General features: G+C 45.0%; 1 protein-coding gene and 1 long non-coding RNA gene across 5 annotated transcripts in view; one reads left to right on the top strand and one right to left on the bottom strand.

Moving 5' to 3' along the window:
• The window catches only part of Ppp2r2b (protein phosphatase 2, regulatory subunit B, beta), a 414265-nt gene that overhangs the window by 365973 nt on the left and 23024 nt on the right, over positions 1-25268 (top strand). For both annotated transcript variants that reach the window (NM_027531.2, NM_028392.3), the window contains exon 6: positions 5033-5197. In NM_027531.2, the coding sequence (NP_081807.1) occupies positions 5033-5197 (165 nt within the window). The remainder of the gene's footprint in view (positions 1-5032; positions 5198-25268) is intronic.
• On the bottom strand, positions 18486-24162 carry Gm41713. Of its 3 annotated transcripts, XR_003952622.1 has the most exons (5): positions 23993-24162; positions 23042-23105; positions 22186-22281; positions 21737-21831; positions 18486-19632 (listed from the first exon to the last, which is right to left on the bottom strand). It is a non-coding gene; the product is annotated as a predicted gene, 41713 (long non-coding RNA). The 3 variants fall into 3 exon arrangements; XR_003952623.1 differs by lacking the exon at positions 21737-21831; XR_003952621.1 differs by lacking the exons at positions 21737-21831; positions 22186-22281.

Below are 25268 nucleotides of genomic sequence, written 5' to 3'. Positions count from 1 at the left end.
AACACACACAGACACAGAGAAAGGGAGAGCAAATGAGAGAAAGAGAGAGAGAGAGAGAGAGAGAGAGAGCCTCTCTTCTGCTTTTCACTGACCACTGCCTAATGTAACTAATTACCTTATCTGTTAATCTCAGTTCCCCTAATATCAACCCTGTAGATTAGCATTGTTTCTGCTTTAGTCTCTGGCATATCCACTGTACCCATAAGATCACTAGACAGTTGTTCATCCTCCAGGAACATCATGGCACAAGTAAATCAGTGGACTCCAGCTACTCACAGGCGGCACACGTACTGCCTCTGTTCTCTCGGCAAGACATGGCCGTGTGTCCTATCTGTTGATTTTGCTCTCATTCATCATTTTTTCTTGACTCCCCAGACTGTGGTATCTCTTTTGTGCCTAATTTTCCTCACCTGAAATAGTATATGAGGGAATGGTATGGATAGCTTAAAGAAAAACCACTCACAGATGCACCCTCCTAGAACCGTCGCATGCAGCTCCATGGCCCACCTGCCTTTAAGCTCCCCGCTTTCAGGTATAGGCTTAAATTGCACTATGTTCCCAGAATTAGAATTTTGCATACAGTGGGTATTTTTTTTTCCATACTTCGGATGCCTCACTGCAAAAATAATTTAATGACATGGTTTTTATTTTGAAAGTTCACTTTACCATGTGGTTCTGTATATTTATTTAGATGGCTGTCAATCGTCCATTATCCTGCCACCGGCTGGAAGTAGAGGGAGTGATAGTCATAGAAAGCTTGGGCCTTCCAAACTTGGATGGTTTAAAGGACTTTGAAAGGCCTCCCAGTCCCTCTGCCCTCCCACCCTGATCCTCTCCACCCCTCATCCTTCTGCTGACGCAGTTTATGGTTTGCGATGCTTATTTGTCTGAAGCAAATCCCTGAAGGGGTGACCTCCCAGTGTCTTCAATTATTACTTTCAAGGATGCCTTAGGCAACTGCCTGGCACAGCAGTGCCCTCACCTTCCCACCTTCTGCCTTGCAAAGATGAAACTCAGCTGCTGGGCTGGCTGTGCCTCTGCTCATCCTCAGAGCTGTCTCCAGAGTCCCCCTGGAGAGCCAGATTAACCCCTTTTGTTAACAGAGGTAATTTGCCTGGGTTTAGCATTAATAAGGAATGCTCCAAGCAGTTGGGGTCAAAAAGAACAGATCTGTCAGGCCCCAGGGTTAATTTAATGGCAATCTGTTGGCTGTCTGGGTTGTATATTAGTCACGAGCCCAGCGATATCTTTTGCTGTTTAGTTCTTTGGAACAACAGGGAAATAATTTAGATAGAGTGCTCAAAAGGATCAGCTGTAGAAATTGACTGTCAAAAGACATTATTCCATTTTCCAGTAATGCAGGGCACCTTGTGTTGCTTAGCCCCTTTCCCCCTCCTTCCCAATGCGTAGGGGAAATGTGTGCTGACGTCACAAAGCTCCCTTTGGAACTTCAGTGAATAATGGTGTGGGCTTCTGGGCAGTATTGTATGTTTCCTCCTGTCTTCCTCAGAAGACATCAAATTTTGGGCAACTACACTCTCTTACACATGTTTCTAGAGTTCAGCAAAGTCTTCCCTTAGGAAATAGGACAAGAAAGCCCTTGTCATGTTTTTGTCCCAACCTCTAGTTCAAGAAAATTATATCATAGGACATAAAAATTCTGGCTCTAGAAAATACCATCACTACCTTGCAGTTGGTGAGTTTTCAGGGGCATGATTCGAAGGAGCCCTCTCTCATAAGCCAGTCATCGTTCCCTAGAGACAGGCAAAAACCACTCAGGGAAACTGACCTGGCGAGGCCTCCCCTCCGAGAATGCAGTGTGGGTGCCTGTGAAGAATCCTTGCACAAGCTCACGTGCAAGTCCCAGCTCTGCCCCAGGCAGTCGCACGACCCTAAGAAATTTATCTCAGAGGTCAGCAAGATGTCTCAGCAAGTAAAAATCTCTTGCCACCAAGATTAACAACCTGAGACCAATTCCCGGGACCCCATACAGTGGGAGGAGAAAACCAACTTCACCAGCTTGTCCTTTGTGCACTTTGGCACACTCAAAATAAATAAATGATGTAAAGCCACAGTCACACCGATGGTCCTGGTTAAGCTCATGGGCTCTGAAAAAATAAACAAAACAAAACAAACAAAAAAAAAGCATAAGGATATAAAAAAAAAAGGAACTTATAGAACGGATGAGGGATCGGTAGGAGAAGAAGGAAGACAAAGGAAGGTAGGGTCAAGAATAATCAGAATGCAATGAATACATGGATGAAAATGGCAAAAAGAAAAGACACAAAAGTTTCTCCTGATTGGAAAGGAAAAAAGAACGCATTTCACTCTATTTCCCCAGCTGTAAAATAGGGCTATTAATGGCACTGCCTCCATCTGTCTGAAGTGAAGGACAGATGAGACTGTAAGACATGTCGTCCAGGCAGGCTCAGCACTTGGTAGACACCAGCTATTTGTGGTCGTGCTAAAACGGGAGCGAATCATGGTTTCTTCCCTCGGCCGATCCTGAGTCAAACCCAAGCTCTGTGATGAGGATGGAGACTCAGACCTTGGAGAAGAATCAAGTGGCTTCAGATGAAAGTGGGCGGGAGGTGGGACGGATGTAGAAACAGTGAACAGGGGCAGCTCCCCTGCGTGGTGCTCCACGAAGGTGTCCTTGGTGGTGGGAGGATGCTCCTGGAGGCACAGATATGCTTAGGCTCTTTGTTTTCACATCTTCTGACTTGGGGACTTTATTTTTAGGTAGGAAGAAAAAAAATAACTGTGCCTGTATCACCTCCCTCTCCCACACAACGAAGATCTCTTCCAGCTCAGCGTGTTTGCTGAGCTATACTGGTAGAGGCAGAGAAAGCTGACACCAGATTTTTCTCTCCTTACTTTGGGAAAAGGAAAACATACTTGCTGGCACTGTAGGGCACGGAGGAACTTTCTGATGGAGTCTGACAGCAGCCGATGGAAACCTCTGCTTGCCCTACCCAATGCCATACTCACCAAGGCACAGGTCAGCAGCCAGAAAGAACACCAGACTGCAGCCTGTGGCCCTCCCACTTTGTTTGTGTTTGTTCCCCAGGTGTATATCCCAAACACAGAAGCTGAGTTGGCAGATAGTGTTTCGTGAATCCAGGAATGCACATGCCCAGTGCAACCAAGTAATCTTTGCATCTGGTTTTTGTAGGTGTGGCAAAAGGCAATGTGAGCACAGGCTAATTTTAGAAAGAACACAATGGGGTGCCTAAGAGATAATCAAATAGGAAGAGGCACAGCCTGGTGCAAAGTCATTGTAGCAAATCCAACAGACCTAGCACTTGCTAGTATGTGCCCACATTTGTTAGTGTGTGGCTACCTAATTGATGCTACTAGGGCCCAAGATATGAGCATGCCTGTCCCCATCTGCACGATTCCTGGCCCATACATTACCATTTTAATCACTATGAATTCGTTTTCATGTAGACCATTAAACCCATCATTTTGAGAATGTTGTCTTACTGCTTAGGTAAGATGAAAAAGTGACCTGATTTAAAGATGGGGGGGAAGTCTTTAAAAAAAAAAGTGGTAAGTTAAAAACAAACAAACAACAACAATAAAAACCCTGGTGACGCCCACGGGGGCAAACATCACAGAGATGGCATAGGAGTGGTAGAATTAGGGGGATGCAGTTCTCTTTGTTCAGCTTTGCTGTGCCCATCATCCACATGACAAAGTGCAGCCAGTCCCTAGACTGAACCTCAGCTCCAGGCAGGAGCCTCTCCAACTCTTGGTGGGGGTGTATCAGAGCATATAGAAGTCAGTCCCTTCACCTCTGATGAACACCCTTTGAAAAAAATTGTTTTTATTTCCACTGAATTGCCTTTATAAACAAAAGTCTAAACTTTTCATTCTGATATACAAGAAAATATATATGCATATATATGTATATATATATATACATATATATATATATATATATATATATTATGTGTAATACACACACAAACAATTTTTATGGCAAAAGAATGTGTTGAAAAGGTGAAATTCTAGAAGCTTAAACTGAGTATATTCTACATGATCCCAAATTCCTCATTACACATAGATGATTTCTTTCTAATACTTAAGCTCCCATTCAGGCTCTCAAATCACAGCTTATGGAGACTAGATAGCCTGACTGTCTTAGAGGAGGGAACCTGGGCTTTGTGAAAACTCCTATGCTTTGTACCTAGAGCGAAGATCCAGTATCAAACTAAGGACATCATGCTTGGCAGCAAGTACCTTCACCTGCTGACAATCTCCCCAGCCCATTAACCTTGTCTGCTAGGAAACTTCTCGAATGCTCACAGAGCTTCCCCTTCCTGTAAATAGCTGTAAAAGGTGTGATTCATTCGCAGTGTTGGTGTAAGGATTAAATAAGACAAAGCTCAGGAGGGTTTATCAAAGGCGCACTGAGAGGCCTTTGATAAACCCTCCTTGAGCAGCCTCTGTTATTATACAGATAGATTGTGGAAAAGGACTTGCATGCAGCCTGTTGTAGATGGAATTTATCAGCCCCGGAATCCCGGTAAGAATTCAGTTTGAAATGTCTGGCTAGAGTGGGCCTAGCTGGCTTCTTAGCTGTCGCTATAGAGGGGCAAACACTCTTGAGTGATCTCATGGGCAAGATTCAGTTTGTCTTCTAGATGCCACAGAAGATGAAACTAAGATAAGGAGCCAGGAAACATAAATTCATTGAGACAGGGTTTCACAGCGTGGCCTAGGCTGGTCTTGAACTTACAGCAACCCTCCTGCCTCAGCTTCCTGTGTTTCGTAATTAGAGTCATGAGCCACCACACCCATCTTAGACCTAAGTTTTAATTCTACCTCTGACTACCAAGCAATCCCTTTTCTTAAAGCCCCTGAGCCCCGGCTGCCAGAAACCACTACTGCCTGTTCTTCTGCCAACAGCTTGCCAATTAGATCCCTGTGTGTGTAGTAAAGGCTTGCATTGCACTCACAGCAAGAGCTGCTAATACCCTAAGTTCTGCCCCTATCTCCTGGTCCTTCCTTGACTCCTCTGTGCCAGATATCGTGGACATCAAGCCAGCCAACATGGAGGAGCTCACAGAGGTGATCACTGCAGCTGAGTTCCACCCCCACCACTGCAACACCTTCGTATACAGCAGCAGCAAGGGGACAATCCGGCTGTGTGACATGCGTGCATCTGCGCTGTGTGACAGGCACACCAAGTGTGAGTACCACCACGAGGGCCATGGGGGTGAGGTGTCCTGGCCACTGACATTCGGGAAGAGGGGAATCCTGGAAGGGTTCCATCTCATTTAACATTGGGAGTAAAGAAATCACATGTGTTGAGCTAATTTGGGAGTCAGCCCCACATGTAACGCTCTGAGAAGGGAAAGCCCGAGTTTGAGTCTGAAGCACACAGGGGCCGAGGAAAGCTTGCCAGCAATGGCTGGCTGAACAACTGAGCTCATCTGAATTCTGTGTGGAGATCGCTCACTGCTGTGAGGAGGATGACCCCCGAGGAACAACCATAGAAACAGTGAAGAGATTGTTATGGATAAGGAGATTGGATGGCATTCGCGGTCAGCAGTAGAGAATACCAGGTAGCTCTTGGTGGCAGCGTTAACTAGACTTGCCTGAGTATAAGGGTAATGAAGATACAAGAGGGGAGAGGGGTGAAGAAGGGATAGGAAAGTGGCTCTCAACCTTCCTGTCCTTTAAAGCTGCAGCCCTTTAATACAGTTCTTCATGCTGTGCTGAGCCCCAACCGTAAAATTATTTTTGATGCTACCTCATAACTAATTTTGCTAGTTATGAATTGTAATGTAAATATCTGACATGTGATCCTGAAGGGGCTCACGACCCACAGTTTGAGAACCACTGGGATGGGCTAAGGTGAGTGGGAGGAAGTAGGGAGTAGATCCAGGGTTTGGCGAAGGGAGAGGGAAAGTAAGACATCCCACATGACTGGCTTGTGGGATGGGGGCTACTGGAAGTCACATTAGGCATGAAGCACTTGTACTCAGTTTGGGACCTGCTGAGTGTAACATGAGCTGTCTCAAGGGACAGATTCTCTCTGGTAAGTGAGTATGGAACAAGATGGGAGTACCACTGACCTAGAGATATCCCAGAGAGAGTACCACACACCTAGAGATATGCCAGAGGGGCCCCAAGAAGCCCTGGTGTTCTCACAGCAGTGTGTCCATGTTAGCCTGGGCTTTAGAGTCAGTCAGGCCCACTTGAGTCCTGAATGCAGTCATAAACTCTGAACTGACTGGGGAAATTGCTAAGCCCAGGACTAAAGCTGGAGAATGGTTGCGGCCTTAGAAGGTTTTAGAATGAGAATGGTTTAGGACAGTACTTGGTGAGCCCGGCTAAGCTTTGGTGCTTGGTGACCTCAGGCAATCCTCCTGAGCCCCACAGTCCCCACAGGGCGGGTAAGCAGAAAAGAGCAATACTGTTACGTGAATAAGGCGCTCCTGGCATCTTCTGAGCCCAAGGTAGGTGCAACTGATGACAACAGAATGGTCATTGCACTCCTCGAGAATCCCCAGGCCCGCTGCTGTAAGCAACTTAGAACTCTCCCGCTCCATTTTGCCAGGTATGGGAGGCCCCATTCTTCATAATTGAATTCATATTCACTGAGCACACACCATATGCCAGGCACTGTATTCAACTCTGGAGACACAAGGAGAAGCAAAAGCAGATGTGCCTCTCTGTGTCTCTTAGAGCTCACTGTACTAGCCAGGGTCCTGCAGAGGGTGAGGAAGGACGGGTGCTGTGTATACAGAGAATTATTATAAGGAACTGACCCACATTGAAGATTGAATGATTGAGTCCTGAGATCTGAAGTCAACAAGCTATAGTTGTGGGAGAGGAGGTGGCCTTCCATGCCACAGGCCACCAGGCTGAAGATCCGAGCATCTCAATTCAACTACAAAGATGTAAAAAATCATCCCAACCCCAAAGCAGTCAGGTGTAGAAAGACTCCATCACTCACAAGAGGGCCAGCTCTGTCTTCCAATCAAGCCTTCGCCTGATTGGCTGAGGCCCATCCCCATTAAGAGGTCAATATTTATTCAGTCTATTAATTTAAATGTTAAACGTATCCCAAAACACCCTTGCAGAAACCCCCGAATGTCAGACCAAGTATGTGAGCACCTGTGACCAGTCAAGTTGACAGAGAAAATTAAGCACGCTGAAGAGTAAAGACACCTGCCTCCATTAGAGAATCGCCAACAACCAGAGCATTGCCCGTGGGCTGAGGGGCACGAAACAGCAGCGGGTTGTGCTGTGTGTTTTCATCATGGGGATCTTACAAAGCAATGGCTGCTCGTCAGAAATGTAAAGACCAAGGACAGAGAAGAGTATAGGGAATATACCCATGCGCACAGAAGCAGGAAGTCCTTAAGGACTCAACGCAGGAGCCCCCAGAGTCTGCTCCTCCCTCCAGCCCTGACGCCACACCCCCCTACAAGATCAAAATCCAGAAGACAGTCTCCCGGGAGACCCAGGAGCTAGTGGGTGCCTGTAAGCTACCCTTCATCGTCAAACCTGGCCACTACACACCCCGGTCCCGCCCAGCTCTGCATTCCAAGGCACCAGCCTGTTAACCTAATTAGAAAGAAAGAGATTCCTTTTCCTGACTGGGCCAAAAGACTGACCTTCTTCAGGGCACACCTCCCTTTGTTCCAAAGCCACCAGGCCCCAGCTTCTGCCAGCTGGGGAGGCCGGTGTCCTGACCTCCTGCCTGACATTTCATATTGATTTTCCCCATCCTCCTCCGGTGCCAGCCCGCAGTTGGCTGAGGTGTGCATGAACGGCACGGCAGTACTTCAGAGTTCAGAATGAAAAGCAGCGTTGGCTTTCCGGGCTGAGCACGGAGAAAGAGGGTATTTAATAACCGTCGGCGTTTAATCAAAACGCAGAGGAAAACCGTGTTATCAGAGCCGAATATATTAATTTCCATATGTCCCTCACTCTGCATGCTCAGCAGGGGTTGGAAAGCATGATTTGTCCTCTCCCTCTCTATTTTCTGATTTTTTTTTTTCCTATCCCTTCTGGCGGTGGCGAGGTGTTTGCATTTGCAGTCTGAGGCGCCTAAAACAAAGACTACTGAAGGGAGCATCACTCTGCTGGGCTGGATCCTGCCTTCTCTCTTTCCACACACATGTGTGTGAAGAAACCGGGCAGGTGATACAAACGCCAGCCTAAAACAGAAAGAGTTAAAGCCTGAACTCCTGTCCAGCATCTGCAGGGATCACCTCTTGTCCCATCTCCACCCTCTAAGGCTCCAGGGACCCTGAGCACCCTAACTTGCTTCCAGGAATTCCCACATCTTTAACCCCTTCCTGCCTCAGGGTTTTTCGCTAAGTTCTTCCTCTACCTGGAACACGATTCCACTATGACTCTCAACTACTACACGCCTGGTGTAGACCCAGTCGGAGCACTAGTGGGAAAGAGACAGGAAAATGGCCCCAAGACTGTGAGAGAACCTGTATTCACTTATGGAGCCTGTTTTAACAAAGTACCCCAACCGAGTGACTTAGCAAAATGTTACTGTCTCTCAATTCTGTTTCCAATTTTCAAATTTTACTTAATAGGGGGCAGGTGTGTGAATGTGGGCATACGTTACCACATCTTTATTGATTCTGTTAACTTAAATTCTAACCTTGTGTGAAGGACAAGTTTTGGGAGTCTGTTCTCTTTCCTTCTCCTTTTGTGGCAAGACCTCTCTCCTGTTGCTTGTTCTACACTGTATACTTCAGTCTAGCTGTTCTTCAAACTCCTGGGCAGCTCTCCCATCTTGCCCTCGTATTTTCCCATAGAAATGCTGGGATTACAGATGTGTGCTGCTGTATCTGGTGTTTTTATGTGGACTCTGGGATCAAGTGCAGGTTTTCAGGCCTGTCCAGCAGCGTTCTTTCCAGCTGAGCCATCTTGTGGGACCCATCTCATAATTCTCAGAAAGGTAGCAGCTGGCAGGGTTGGCTGGGCTGGGCACAGGCTTCTCTCCTTTGCTTGAAGAGACTTTCTCTCTGTGTGTGTATTATCCTCTTTCCTGTGTGCATCTGTGTGTAAAACACCCCTTCTTTATAAGAGTTGTCTTAGATTAATGTTCACCTAGTGATGTCATATCCATGTGATCACATCTTTTAAGCTCCAGTGTCCAAAAACAGTCACAATCTGAGTCTCGGGGACAAGACAGGACCTCTGAACGTTAGTTGAAGGTGGCAAAATTCAGCCCCTACAGAGAGAGATGAATTCTGCAAGTGTGCAGGCCCAGGAAACTTCTGTCCTGATCTTGTTCCTTCCTGCAAGCCATTGCTTTCCCTCCAGGCAGTAAGGACAGAAAAAGGTGACAGACAAGAAGCCCACACAGTCTTCACACAGTGTAAGTGAGGCTCTTTGTAAGGGCTGTGTGGAGACAGATGACCAACCAAACAAGTTCACGAGAACTGTGCACTGAAACACCACAGTGCCATGGGCATCTGGGAACTTTCCATGGTGCTGAAGCCATTTTTCTCTAAAGAAGATTTTGATTTGCTTCAGAGGTTCTAAGCTAAGAAGTATACTTCCCACTCAAAAGTCACCCTTCAGTAATAATAAGTAGAGTTTAAGTTTAGCCCTTAATAGGCCAAATTGTGTTAGCAACATAAATATTTTAAAAAGCAGAAATGTTGATAGTAAATCATAAAGCATTTTGTTTGAAAATAAGTCTTTGGTATATCAAAGAACGGGTCTGCAGGAGAAAGTGACACACCCTACATACCCCAAAGTGTCCATCATAGGTGTAGGAGATGTGCCAGGTAGTATGGAGTCCAGCCTGGTGTTCCCTACACACATGGCCCAAGAAAGTCTTGCTCTTTCCTTCCAGACAGCAGTGAGTGAACTCAAGAAGAGACTGGGCTAAGAAGTTCAAGGAAGACTAGGTGACTATTATCAGCCTGTGTTACAATGGCCAAACTGGGCAATCTTGAGAAGGTTACATCTGTCTGCCTCAGTTCACTCGCATGCAAAAAGTAGCCAGTGGTCATATTTGCCTTGTAGGTACCTGAAGTGCAGAAACACTCCTGAGGCCTCAGAATAGTGTCTGCATCTTGATGCAAGATGAAGACCCTCTCTCTCCCTTCCTCCCATCCCTTCCTTTCTTCACTCTCCTCCCCCTCTCCTACTTCCTCTCCCTCTTTTCCCTACTGTGTGTGTCTTATTTTAAGAGTGAAACCAGGAGGAGAGGCAGCAATAGCTGAAGAAGTAGTAACATCATCACCCATCATCACAGCTGACCTCTGTGATGTTTTTCAACATCCACGAATCAAGCCAAACACATAAGTGTGGGCCCATTGCAGCTACCCTGTGAGGTACCCACCATCATTACTCAATCAAAAAAGAGGAAAACTGGTATAATTATAGAGTCTATAGAAACAAACGTGGCTGTGGTTTGATCCAGATTTGTGCAATTAACTGGATTCTTAGCATCCTGGCCTTTTGTTTGTCTGTCCATCTCCCCACTCCTCTTGATAAGGGCCATACTGTATGCTCACTTTGTGTAGGGACTGTGAGAGATCTGTGACTGTGTTCTCTTTCCACCCTTACCACCTGGGGGAAAGCATCAGACTCCTGCTACAGGGATTCATGGAATAAGCGCTGAACAAGTCATTCCAGAGTGGTGTGCATATTCTGAATTCAGTCCATGTCTCTAGTCTACTTCACCAGAATACCAGGACTCACTTATACAACTAAGACTTATTAAACATCTTCTGGATTTTGCCATCCAGAAGGTGACATTCTGTGGGGCAAGGGAACAAGTATATTCAAAATAGAGATAAGTAATGAATTTTTAGTCAGTGGTACCATCAATAGGAAATAATATAGGGTCGGAGAGTACCTGGAGTGGAGCTGTTCCTACAGGGTGCTGTGAGGGAAGGCCTCTGAGCTAGAGGTAAGTTATAGGGGGGATCCAGTGACGGTGAGGATCCGAGCTCAGGAATAACTGTGTGTGGAGAACAAACCACGTGTTAGAGGCTAGGGATGATTGCGCAGAAAGCAATATTTTTAAAAGGAGGCAAAAATGTGAACTGTGAGTCATATTTTGTATAACCTGAGAAAAGCCCATGGATTCCATTCCAAGTGGGACTAAGGAGCTGTTAGCAGAAAATTGAATATAGTCTTATGCTGAATAAGGTTATTTTGGTCAATAATAGGATCCTCTAAATTTATATTACCTACTGGCATCCACCTTTTTGTGTGTGTATGTGTTGTCCAACAAAAGCACCTCACAATGCATTTCTCAGAATGCATCCTAGCATGAAGAAAGTCCTAACTGGAGCTGTAGAGAAGGCTCACTGGATAAAGTGCTTGCCCCTTATGCATGAGAACTGGACTTCAGATCTTCAACACCCATGTAAATACCTGCCAAGCATGGTCCCCTGCCTGTAATCCCAACCCTCAGAAGCCAGAGACAGAGAACTCCAGAACATGCTAGCCAGCTAGACTAGCTGAATCCATGGATTCCAGGTTCACTGAGAGATCCTTCCTCAATATATAAGGTGGAGAGGAAGATATCTATCATCCACCTTTGGCTTCACACATGTGCATACACATGCATGTGCCCCCATTCCAATAAACACCACACATACACACACACTCCAGAGAGAGCACACCATTATCCTGGAATGTGTTTATAACATTAAGAGACTTCTCAAAAATAGGGCAGCCATCCTAGGAGCAAGAAAACCAATTAGGGGACCTCTTTCCATTGTCTCAGGACAATTGATAGACACTCTGGCCAAGAAAGGGACATAGGTGTGGTCTGCTTCAAGGAAAGGCTGTGAAGGCTTGTTGAGATGTTTGAAATGATGAGGCAGAGGGAAGGAGGAAATTTGAAGTCATGTATTAGTTTGGTTGATGGTACAGTGGGAAGATAGTGAAGTGAGGAGGGTGAAGAAGGAACTGATTTGCTGTAGAAAGAAGCCCACTTCTTCAGCTGTCTCCAGATAGGAATGTCTATGAGTCATCTAATTAGAGAAGTCTAATGATCATAGATACATGAATGTGGAAGCTCGGGAAGACATTACCCTGCAGGTATAACGTTGAGGAGTCGTGCACATGTTATGGTGTTTCAAGCTGCAGGGCAGAATGACTCTACTAAGACATGATATGGGCAGAGAAGAGTGGAGACCCAGGACCAAAGCCAAAGGAACGGCAGCACTTAACAATGGGGTACAGAGAAGAAGGTAGGAGCTGAGCTTCTAGGGGTAAGAGGAAAGCAAGGTGTATACGCAAAGCATGGGGAGTGTCAAAAATATACTAGGACAGACAGTATCAAATGCTTGTGATGCTACTAAAGATGACACTGGGGACGTGATTAGGAGATTTGGCCCCATGACAGCCTTTCATTATTAAAGGAAAAGTGACTGCCTGGCATGTTGTAGTGTACATCTGCTAAGTGAAACTAGTCATGCGATGCCTACATCACATCAGATGCCTAATGTGTAGATATCCACAGCCCTACAGGTATGGATCAGAGCTTTCACCTGAATCTTTACTCCACTGTGGTTTGGGCATGCTTGTATCCATTTTGCCTACCTCTGGAGATCCCACCATGTTGGGAGGGATTGGCTTGCATTGGGGACCTAGAGGAGATCCAGTTAGTCATGGAGGTCCTGAAGAAGGAGCCAGGGTACCTCTCTAACAGTAGATCTGGGGAGCCTCACAGCACCAGTCCCCTTGAATGACTCCACCAGCAAGCCTGCCTTCTGTGGTTCTTTCTTACCAAGTAGATCCTCTCAGAAGGGCAAGACTGCACCCCAAATCAAATCCACAGAAACTCCTTCCTTCAGATGCCACCAAGACACACTTTCTGTTCAGCCTTCAGTCCCAGAGGGCATATAAATATGTCTCGAATGGACCATGTATAGGAACCATCAGTTCTTTTATATTGAGGAAATAAAGATGACAGTACTTCAGGCTTTAAATACTGAAATGTTTTAGTGAGTAGCCTCATTTAGAAAACAGCTGTGAAAACAGAGCCAAGTTTGATGCCCAATGCAAAAACACAAATCAGAAATGTCATTTTCCTCCGAAGGTGGAAGGCATGCAGGAAGATGAGTTGCTTGTTTTGAAATCCTCTATGTTGTATTTAATTCCTATGCAGATTAGTATTAGTGCTCCAGTTTGTACATGAGACATATAGGTGAAGAAACTTGCCTCAGGTTCCAGGGCTAGAGTCAAATTTGAACCTATGTCTGTCAACTTCACCAATCTCCTGTGTATTTGGCAGGGGTAAGTACATGATTGTTTTCTTGTATCCAGAATGACAACTTGTGGGTCTGCGATTTATGTGACCCACATTGGCCCCATGCCCTGACCCCCCTGACCATTTCTGCCTGCAGTGTTAAGTCAGCTTTGCATAGGGTGTGAAATCTACTCTCACATCCCTCATCTCCAAACTTAATGGCCACGCCCAGGTTCTGTAGGCCACTAGCTGCCCTAATAAACCTGTGTCTCCTTTCCCAGGCCCCTGATGGAATGTGTCCAAAGGCATCAACTTTAACTGCAGCTGTGATTCATCCTAAGGCCTCCAAAGGGGGTTCAGTATCGATCTGGGGCGTAATTAACTCTGTTTACTGCAGGCGAGCTTGGTTAGGTGAGAGAAACAAAGCCCTTTATTAAAATGCTTTTCTCCTGATGACAGGATTACCAACACACAGAGACACACACCCCACCTGGAAAAAAGCCAAACATCCTTGCTACTTACATGAAACAGAATACACACACACACACACACACACACACACACTCACACACGATGTCTACCCCATTCAAATTTAGCAGCAATTAACTGCAGAGCAGACAAGCCCTGCATTCAAGTAAAAATAGAATCCCTTCCCCCCTTCTTCCGTCTTCATTTCCATTTTTGATTAATTTACCATTTCTGTCAATTAGTCATCCTGGAGACTGCAGTTGAGTGGATTTTCCTAAGGACTAGAAAGCTTATTAATTTTGGAGGTAAGCGTCATTCATTAACAGTTGACACTGTCCCAGATCCTGCCCTGCTCCTCTGTGCAGGGTCTTGGATGAGAAAGCAGTAGAGGTTGAAATTACCACCTGCACGTGACTACAGCCCCCCCACCCACTCCCCACCAAGACATGCAAGATGAAAAGGGTCACCTGTGGAGTCCCAGGTGGCTCTGACCCTAGAACATCTCTGGACCACCTTACCTGTAATTGTCATCTGTGATGAGCCATTATAAACAAGTCAAGGGCATAGGTGAGCATCTATATAGCTCAAGGAAAACAGAGTCAGGAGACAACTGGCAGGTATTTTCTCTGGGAGGGTCCCTGGTCTCTCAAGTGTGTTAGCGATACTGTCAGGATCCTAAGGTAGCCCATTCTTTCATGCCAGAGGCATGTCAGGAAATCCAATGCTTCCTAAATGATGTAACAAAGACCCCACAGTCCCAGTGGCTTCAAGCCTCACATAGCTGTCATCTTGCCATTCTGGAGTCCAGACATCTAACATGGGTGTGGCTAACTAAAATTAGGCTGCCTTCTCATAGGACATTCTGGAAAGAATTGACTTCCTTGAGCTTTTTAGCTTCTGGTGACTGCCCCCATTCCAGGATTTGAGAATCCAGCAATAGGGAAATGAAAACCTCGAATCATACCCCTGCCTTCTCTTCTACCCCATCCTCTTAAGGACTCTTGTGTTTGTATGAGGTACACCCAGATGAAATGGGACAATCTCAATCTAAGGTCAGCTAATTAGCAGCCATAATGCCATCCAGTCTTACTTCCTTCATGGAAGGGGTCCATATCTGCACACCATACACCTCAAGATGACTTCCTGGACTCCCAAGCCAGTTTAGATGTCCTCTCTGAATACTAAATGTCATGTGTTGCCTGATCAGGTTTTTTTTTTCCTCACTAAGTCAAACCTCCCCTATTACTAGACACTGTTTATGACTCCCTAGGCACATAACAGAGTGCTGGAAAAAAAATCCTCTATATAGGCAAATGACTGTAATCATGCAAAATGATAGTTTGCATCTGGTGCTTCTCTTTGAAGGGCTAGGAAGGCTCACATAAAAGAGGAGTTGACTGGATTCATTCATTTCTAGCTTTAAGAATGCATTTCTAGCAGCTGGGGTTTAGGTTAGTGATAGACATGTCCTTAGCAAATAGGAGAAAATGTTAGCAATCTCCTGAGGAGGGAGAGAGGAGCAAGGGATAGAAAGAGCAGAGAGGGATGGACAAAAAAAGCCCACTTTATCAAGTCTAACTTACATTAAGGACAATTTATATTTTGTTATATATTATTTACTTATATAATATATAATAATACATTCATAGTTAACTTATATTAAAGTTAAGATTCCTAGGCACTGAAAGCAGGAAAAAATGGCAGTCCACCAGCCATGATTTCAAAAGCTACAATACTTTTATAAGTTGGGAAATACAAGGTAACTTGAGTGTGGGAGAAGTATGTGAAGTAGTAACCATTTTTTTTTGCCATTTTTTACTCATGTATTCTGCTTCTATTTATTGCTGCCAAACACTCAAAAGATAGAGCCTTTCACCCATGCAGTATCTACTCAAGGAGAAGGAATCAAACACATGGACAAATGCATTTGGGGACGACAGATCCTGGATCAGAAGCTGCAGCAATACAAAGGCTCTGGGTGGGACTGCACTTGGTAGGTGGGCATCAATGAGAGGGCGTGGCCAATCTGTTATGAGAAGGAGCATCTAGGGAGCTTGTAGCCCTAGGGTATGAGGACTTACACTCAAACTCCCCTCCATACAACTGGTACCCTTCATGCTGTATGCCATCCATAGGACATGGGAATTGAGCAACATGGTAGCCCTGTAAACCATGGTAAGGACTTTTCAATGTTACTATACTAGGGAAAGTGACATCTAGGAAGATTTTAGGGAAAGGAGTAGATGGGTGTCTGTGACCACTTAGGAGTGAAGCGTCAGGAGAAAGAGTGATTACTAGGAAATGAGAACAACATTCTTTATTATTATCATTATTATTATTATTATCATTATCATTATTATTATTATTTGATATTTTCTTCATTTACATTTCCAATGCTATCCCAAAAATCCCCCATACCGCCCCCACTCCCCTACCCACCCATTCCCACTTCTTGGCCCTGCCATTCCCCTGTACTGGAACATATAAAGTTTGCAAGACCAATGGGCCTCTCTTTCCAGTGATGACCAACTTAGCCATCTTCTGATACATATGCAGCTAGAGACAAGAGCTCCAGGGGGTACTGGTTAGTTCATATTGTTGTTCCACCTATAGGGTTGCAGACCCCTTTAGCTCCTTGGGTACTTTCTCTAGCTCCTCCATTGGGGGCCCTGTGATCCATCCAATAGCTGACTGTGAGCATCCACTTATGTGTTTGCTAGGCCCCAGCATAGCCTCACAAGAGACAGCTATATCAGGGTCCTTTCAGCAAAATCTTGCTAGTGTATGCAATGGTATCAGCATTTGGAGGCTGATTATGGGATGGATCCTGAGTATGGCAGTCTCTAAGTGGTCCATCCTTTCGTCTCAGCTCCAAACTTTGTCTCTGTAACTCCTTCCATGGGTGTTTTGTTCCCAATTCTAAGAAGGGGCAAAGTGTCCACACTTTGGTCTTCGTTCTTCTTGAGTTTCATGTGTTTTGCAAATTGTATCTTGTATCTTGGGTATTCTAAGTTTCTGGGCTAATATTCACTTATCAGTGAGTACATATTGTGTGAGTTCTTTTGTGATTGGGTTACCTCACTCAGGATGATGCCCTCCAGGTCCATCCATGAGAACAACATTCTTAAGATGTCAAATAGCATGGTCTGAAGCAATGCCAGGGGTATAAATTAGTAGGTCTGCTTATCAACTAGCTGTGGAGGGTGAGGTGGAGAGCCAAGGATAGGGAGGCTAGAGAGATGGCTCAGTAAAGTGTTTGCAGTTGTGAAGGCATGAAGACCTGAGTTTGATCTGCAGAGCCCATGCACAAAAGCCAGACATGACAGTGAGTGCTTGTAATCCTGGTGGTTCAGTAGCCAGCCAACTTAGACAAGCTGGTAAGTTCCAAATCAATAAGGGATCCTGAATCAAAAATGAGACAGGGAATTCCTGAGAAATGGCACTTGAGGTTGACCTCTGGCACATATGCAAGCACATATATACATTCACATACAAAGAACCAAGGTTCCCAAGTGTTTTGGTCTAAGCATGGACCAATTAATAAATTCTGTAGACTCTGAGATTCATGGAAAAACTCATAAAATGTTTGCATTGGCACATTTTGCTAAGAAACACTGGCAGTCCCGCCTCATTTTTTATCTTCATTGATCTTAGTGAAAACTCTCATCCTTTTGATTTTTTTAAAGCCTTTTTAAGCCTTTGCTTAGTCCAGACAGCCCTGTCTTTGACTTCGTAAGTGCCACTGTGTCTACTTATATATCTCTGTTGGGTTTTGGGTTTGGTTTGGTTTGGTTTGGTTTGGTTTGGTTTGGTTTGGTTTGCTTTGCTTTGCTTTGCTTTGCTTTGCTTTGCTTTGCTTTGCTTTGCTTTGCTTTGCTTTGCTTTGCTTTGCTTTGATTTGATTTGCTTTTGGTAACTAGAGAAGTCAAGATTCAGGGATAAGTGGAGCTTCAACAGTGATCTGGTTTATTTCTTACTTCAAATGATGAATACCACCATCCTTAGTACTTGTGTGCATTGAAAGATGGAGAAGAGAAGTGGAAGGATCTCTTATGTGTGTAATTGACTTGTGTTAAATCTATCAGTTAATTCAAGCCCCTGTATGCTTCACATAATTCTATTTTGACAGCTCAGCAGGTGGCATCAATAACTGAATCCCGGGTGCTGCCATCCTCTCCGCTGGCTTTCAGTCCATCTTACAGGTCCTTTATCTGTTTGAACTGCTGTGAGGACTTATTGGTCCTCCCATCGTCACCAAGCGCAGAGCAGATCTCTGCAGCAGAAGGCAGGCAATGCTCATCCTGCAAAGCTCCCTTCAAGTTGTGACGCTCCCTTTTCTGTCTTTAACCTCAGAATGAGCATTTCAATAGGATGTACCTTTTGTATGGGCATCCTTAACCCTGGGGTCAGCCAGTACATCCTGAAATTGTAATGGCTTTTGAAAATTTCTGCACTGAGACAAAGTTGTGAATTGAAAATTTACATGTGAGGAAAAATGGGATCATTAAGCTTAGGGGAAAAAAACATGAAAATCAAAGCAAATATTAACAAGATGTTGTGCTGAGTGTGGTGGGATAGAAGGGCATGTGCTAATGGAGGACAGGAAATTATGAAGTGTTTCTAACATAGAGTTTATTTTTAAGCTGAACATGAAATTTAGATTCCCAGTGTCAAAGCAGATGCAGACTAAAACTATGCAAGCAGGTTGTGGTGGTGGTAGTGGTGGCACATGCCTTTAGTCCCAGCACTCAGAAGGCAGAGGAAGGACAAATGGATCCCTGTGAGTTCTAGGCCAGCCTAGCCTGCAGATCTAGTCCTAGGACAGCCAAGGCTACACAGAGAAACCCTGTCTTGAAAAACAAAACAAGACAAAACAAAAAGCTATGCAAGTTGAATAATTATACATGTGGTTTCAGTTAGCGTGCTTGCCTCACCCTGAGGTCAGTCCCCAGCACCGCCCAAAAAGAATTTACTCTGAATAAAGTGTGAAATAATTGAACTGAAAAATGATTTCACATGCCTGTATCCCCAGTGTCCCCTCTGGGTTCTCAGATATCGTCAGTCTCTGTTAAGGACCTCCTATGTTCCCGTCATCGTTGGACCACAGAATTATGAACTGGTGTTAGTCAACTGCATACTTGTTGCCCTGGGAAGTTATTCATGGTAGAGGGCCAGAGGCAGAGCCCACCACAGCGTGGACGCTAAAGTATAATGATTAGATATAGGAATGAATGGCATGAGATCAAATGTGAGATTAAGCATCTCATTTCTCAGAACATAGTAATAATGCTTCTTTATTTATTCAAAGCTTCCATAGAATTCTTTCCCACCTAAGACACATCCCACCCCATACCCACTCAACGTCACGTTGTTTCTCTGGATGTAAGAAAGGAAAGAAGGAAGGAAGGTTTTTTGTTGTTGTTGTTGTTGTTGTTTGTTTTTTTTTTTATTTTGTTAAGCCACTAAAAACAGAGTCCAATTTGTGCTGGCCAACTGTTCCTAAACAGGTAGCCTTCCCTGGCGTGTGATTGGTATACCCAGTGTTACTCCATCAGAGAAAACTGACTTTCCTTTCTCCCAGAAGATATTACTTGTAAAAAGCTTCGTGGTTAGGGGTGGGACTTTATGGCGTTTTCCCTTATCAGATGAAATCTTGTCTGGCTTGAGCTTCTGCAGGGCTTCCGTGTGCTGTCGCAGTCTCTGTAGGTTCATAAGTGCATCCACCTTTGTTGAGGCTGCCAAGTGCCATTTTCTTACCATTACCACCCCCGGTGTTTACATTCTACACTTCTCTTCTGCATAGACCCCTGAGCCTCGAGAGGAGGGGTGTGATGAAGAAATACCATTCGGGGCTGAGTGCTCCAAAGTCTTCCACTTTCTGCACAGGGTCTAGTTGTGTTAATTCCCATCTATTCCAAGAATGCTTCTCTGCTGAGGGTTGAGTGATATATATTGATCTGTAGATATAACAATACGTTGTTACAACTCATTTTATTCTACATTCATTTAATAGTGTTGATTCTTAAATGAGGGATGTGATGGAGGTGTTGTGTATAAGATTTTCCAGCTCCCAGAAAAATCAACCTCAAACTCAGAATTGTCTCAATTTTACATTTTTTTCTCCTACAAGCTTTCTGAAATTTTTAATAACCTATGTAATAAACCCTACTTTTTACATTGAAATTGATTCTGCACATGTTTGTCCATGAATGCATACATGCAAACATTAGTGCCACATCACTATATAGAGGTCAGAGGACATCTTTGGGGAGTGGGTTCTCCCTCCCACCTTTTATGTTTCAGGAATAGAACTTGGGCTCTGTGACAAATACCTTTACCCACCGAGTCATCCCATGGCTCTATAATAGAGCCTTGTACCAAATTATTACCTGACACAAAGCTATATGACTTGAGAATAGTACTGCTACTGTCCTGCTCTTCTTGGAAGTTGTACTGAAAGCAGAAGCTCTCTTCTGTGCTGGCCTTAGCAACCTTTGTATCCCTGGACATTTGATGTCAGTGCCATCAGACAAGCAGGATCAGCAGCAAGGAACAGCTTTTGGTTTTAAAATTCTCATGCAGGCCACAGGTCCTAAGGCCTTTAGTCCTATGGTATCAAACTTCAGAGCTCTTGTGCAGGCCTTTGAAGTCAAGATTCCTCTACCCTCAACAGCAGCCAGTATTACTGTTCTTGGGACAAGGGTGTCTAACCCTTAGTGGCCCTGATGTTGCTTTTACCATCTTAGTTGTTGTTGCTGCTGCTGCTGCTGGTGTTGTTACTGCTGCTGCCGCTGCCACTGCTGCCACTGTTGAGACTGTTGTGGCTGCTGCCAGTGCCTCTCTGCCATTGTTATGCTATAACTCCCCTGGCTTTGACAATGCTGTTGTCAACCTCTCAGTGGTTCCTATGGTTGTGCCCCTAGTACTGTCAAGGCCATGTGGTCCATTCTACAGCTGTGATGTTTTCCATGGCTTTACCGTTCCTTTACCTGTCAAGTACTGCATCACTTAGTAGATTCTGTAGCATGACCTATTGCGCACTCACTGCTACTGCCTAAGCTATCACTTCTTTCTTTGTAATACCAGTTCAGCATATTCTACTGGAATAGGAAGGAAGGAAGGAATGAAGGAAGGAAGGAAGGAAGGAAGGAAGGAAGGGAGGGAGGGAGGGAGGGAGGGAGGGAGGGAGGGAGGGAGGAAAGAAGGAAGGAAGGAAGGAAGGAAGGAAGGAAGGAAGGAAGGAAGGAAGGAAGGAAGGAAGGAAGGGAGGGAAACACTTGAAGGGGGGAATGAGACTATCTCTCAGCAGTAGATCACTTTTCTGGCATGCACCAAGACCTACATTCAATCCTGAGTACATACATACATACATACATACATACATACATACATACATACACACACACAAAAAGAAATAGAAAGAAAGAAAGAGAGAGAGAAGAAAGGAGGGAAGAAGGGAGGACAAGACACAACCACTTAAGAAAAACATCATGATGGTAAAGAGTCCTGAATGTTATCCTCCAAGCACTCAGCTCAATAAGTAGTCTGAAAACCCCACTTAGATAGACAAAGGGGATGTTTGCACCAATCAAAGCTGACTTTTCATCCAAATGAATGTTTGTACCAACCACAGCCTTGTTCCTTTTGTACCAATCATAGGAGTCTATTTGCTAGGTGGACAGGGGAAGTGTTTCCCTCTGACCTAGGTAGAAATAGTTGCAGTGTCACCTAAAGTTCACCAAGGCTTATGAAAGCAGGAAGTCTACTATAAACTATTTGAAACAGTCTAGGCTAGAGATGCTCTTGCAGGAGTTGGAGCAAGCACCTGTCATTGTCCTGTTGTCTTCTGAAGGCATTCAAAAGTAGAGTGTTCAAAACAGACAGTCCTGGCATAAAGGATACTCACTCAGCTGAGTGAGTGGTTGTCAGTCTTTTGCTCAAGGGAGCCAGGACACCAGAGGAGAGAATAACAGCTGCCTTCTGGGGAGTCAAAGTGCCCCATGCCTCGACGTTTTTTGCTTCTTTATAGGAAAAGGTAATTTTCACTTGCTAGGAACTTACCAGCATTAGTGTTGATTGTAATGGTGTTTTCATTGGTTCTTCAATGGTGTCCTATACATGTCCAGTGCCCCCAAGTGATGATGGGACTCTGTCACCTGTATTAATATCAACATACTATATGGTGTTCTACATTGACTTCTGTGTCCTAACCAGATCTTGGCATTGATCTGGAAGTTCAGAGAAGAAAGTCATGGCTTCTGGGCCAGAAAGGATATCAAGGGGCAGTGGGAAGGGAGGGGAAATTAAAAGGGAAGAGCTTGATGTTAAGAAGACTTTTGTCTTTTAGAGGATGTTAAATCCACTGAACAACTGCTGACTAGGAGGTGGCTTCTCTGTGTTCTGTTGAGGTCTGTAGGGTAAATCTCAAAAGCCAGCTATCGCAACTTATGACAGTCCTGAGGTTTGGAAACCTTGCTTTAATGGGGATGAAGAGGATTATAGATGCATACCATGGTGGCCATCAGTATTGCTCTGGGGTGAAACCAGCTCCAGTGTGTAACTTAGGCTTCTTGGCTTAACTCTTCCAAGCCTGAATGTCTGTCTGCCTGTGCAAAACAAGGTCAGTTACTGGATTCCTGGATTGCCATAAGAATCCATGAGAAAAAAGTTTTTCTGCTCCTGGTAAATCTTGGCATTTATTAGCATGTGTTATTGTTCAAAGTCCATGTAGTCAGAGATAAGAATGAGAAAACTGAGGCTCAGAAAAGCTGAATATTTACAAAATGCCAAATATTGAATTTAAACCAATGTCTAAAACCCATGACTGAACATTAATGGTAATAACAGATATAAATATAACCTGTCTTTCTGCCTCACCAGGCCTGAGATATACCCAGGTAAGATCAGCACCTAAGAAAGCTAGAGAGAGCAGAAGCATTTTGTACAAGAGTCTGACCTTCGGGAAATCAATGCATTGTGGGTTTTATTGTCTGGTTGCTTCATTTCCATTTTTGAAACAAGGTCCCTTATCATCCAAGCTGGCCTCACACTTTGTTCTGTAAGCCATACTGGCCTTAAATTCCTGATTCTCCCGACTGCCTCTCAAGCACCGGAATTACAAGCATACAGTATCATGCCCAGCTCAACACAACACAGATCCATTTCTGTAAAACCTGCTGAGGGCTTCCCTCAGTCACTGAAGGGAGTCCATGAGCAACAGTGCTGACTGAAGGAGAAGCCTTTGTTTCCTGTGGTGGTTATAAAATGCGTTCTCTCTTCATCAAAGCACACTGGCTAGAAAGTCAAGAGTTACCTTGGAATGTATGGTAATCTTCGTTGTCAATATGGTGGAACCTAGAAACATACCTCTGGATTTGTCTGTGAAGGTCTTCCCACAGATGTTCTTCTGAGGAAAGGTGGGAGTCCCCAACTGAATAAAAAGGGGATAAAAGAAGAAGCCAAATTAGGTGCCAACATTTCCTGCCTTGCTTCCTGGCCCATAGAGATATAAGAAGTCCCAGCCAAATGTTTCCAACACCGTGAGCTACACCGTATCTTTCCCACCATGATGGGCACTAGCCTCTCAAATCATGAGCCAAAATAGATTAGTCTTCCCCACAGTAATCAAGTGTTTGGTCACAGCAACAGCAAAATAACAAATAGGAAAGGAAAGAAAGGCCTATGTTGAAGGTTTGTCCAGAGTTGTGAGAGACCCCTGCAGGTAGTAGGTGCTTAATGAATTGGCCCTGATTGCATTATGTTAATTTCACAAAGAGATGACTCTACTTGGTAACTGTGGTTGGTGAGAACATGGAGATAATGAAGCATTTGCTTGGCTATTTATACAACGGTTTAAGGCTTATATTAGCTCAAGTCCATTTTTCTGAGACCATCACTCCCTGCAAGATATGGCAAGGCCATGGAGGTGGGGGCATAACTGCCTGTAGAGTAAACACTTAATTTACTTTTTAGCCAATTCCCAATGGTAGGCAACTCTCTCAACTTCCATGTTTTGCCTGCTTAAGAGTTTTAGCCCATGACCTAGCACACAGGACAGTCCCTTACCTCCTCCAACACAGCACTAGAATTTTCCTCTGGTAACAATGTCTCTACTCCACCAGCTTTGGATAACACCAGACACTGGATTAGTGGTGGATTAGTAACAATGTATTTCTGTAGAAAATCGGCTCTGGGAGCATACAACCATTCATGAAGGAGCCATTAGAAGACAAAGGGTCTGTGAGCAGCCTACCCAAGGTCCTTGCAATGCTTGTTCTCTGCTGAGGCAGACTGCCCCACTCAATGTGAACTGCTCACCTTGGTCTGCTAGGAGACTGCATTCAGCAGGGCGTGGATCTTCTCTTCCCCTCCACGTGTCTGCCTCTCCTAGCAATGATTATATATAAAGCCTGGGAACCAGGGACAGCTTGAGAATGCAGCCCTAGCCTTCTCGGTGCCATGACAACCAGCTTCCCAGTGTTCACCCCTAATAACAGGCCACTCACTTGCCATCTCCTCCACCTGGGCAGAGACTCCCTAGGGGGCTGAAGCTGCTCTTGGAACAGCTGCAAGATGCTTCCTGTTGGGAACAAATTATCAGAGACAGAGAAGGAGGGAGCAACGGGAGCTCTTTTTAAGGGGGGGAAGGGTGGAGCAGAGAGGCCTGAGTCTCTAACCTGTGATGTGTGGCAAGAAATCCAAGACGACATTGCCATCATGATCCCAGAGCCCCTGGCCACAGGAAAGTACAGTTCCGCAGAGAGAGAAGCATAAGGCCCGTGGATACCCTGCCCCACACACTAGCCTTGCAGGAAGAGGGGTGTAATGGAGGGGAAGACCAATATGAGCCCTCGTAAAGCCAGGCTTGCCTGTTAACAGATTTCTTCATTAGGCTCCTGTCGAGACCCCCACTGCCAACTCATCATCTTGTCTGGACTGGAGCCACCTCCTATCGCTGCTGCCTGCTGGATAGGCTGTGCTCAGAGACACCCCCTTCAATCAGTAGCCTTCCAGAATGGCAGTTCTCAAAAAGGGACTAGACCTGTTCAGCTAATAAATGACTATTCTTCACAATAGGGTGACAAACAGGTCCACAGTTAATGAACTTCTCTGTGCACACTTGCCCAAATGCAAGCTTTAGATTGGCAGGCCAGTGCTGAGGCAAGCACAGGGTTTTGCTTCCTTTCCCTTTAGATCATAGATTCCAGCCAAGGCTACCATATGAGAAGGTTCCACCTTCAGAGCTAATGAGCCCTTATGAGGTGCACACTCAGGGACCAGAGGGTCCTATGGGGCCCAGTCTTTCCATCCAGTTTCCTCAGCTATGGAGTGAAGATGCTTCTGCCTTCACTGTGCCTGGCAGGGGACAGGTGCTGTTGCAATCACCAGTCCTTGCTTTCTAGGAAGACCATTCTCCGACCTGGAACTTTCTAATCCTTCATGACTCTGAAACAACTACAGACTTTTGAAAATAATAGGAAGAGGGCCTGGGAGGTGACCAAGTCATAAGTGTTTGCTACACAAACACAAGGACCTGAGTTCTGATCCCCGGCACTGGACACGATGACAGATGCCTGTAAACCCAGTGCTACAG

Source organism: Mus musculus, chromosome 18 (assembly GCF_000001635.26).
Source record: "Mus musculus strain C57BL/6J chromosome 18, GRCm38.p6 C57BL/6J".
Taxonomy (NCBI): Eukaryota; Metazoa; Chordata; class Mammalia; order Rodentia; family Muridae; genus Mus; species Mus musculus.
This window is presented reverse-complemented; position numbering and strand designations above follow the sequence as displayed.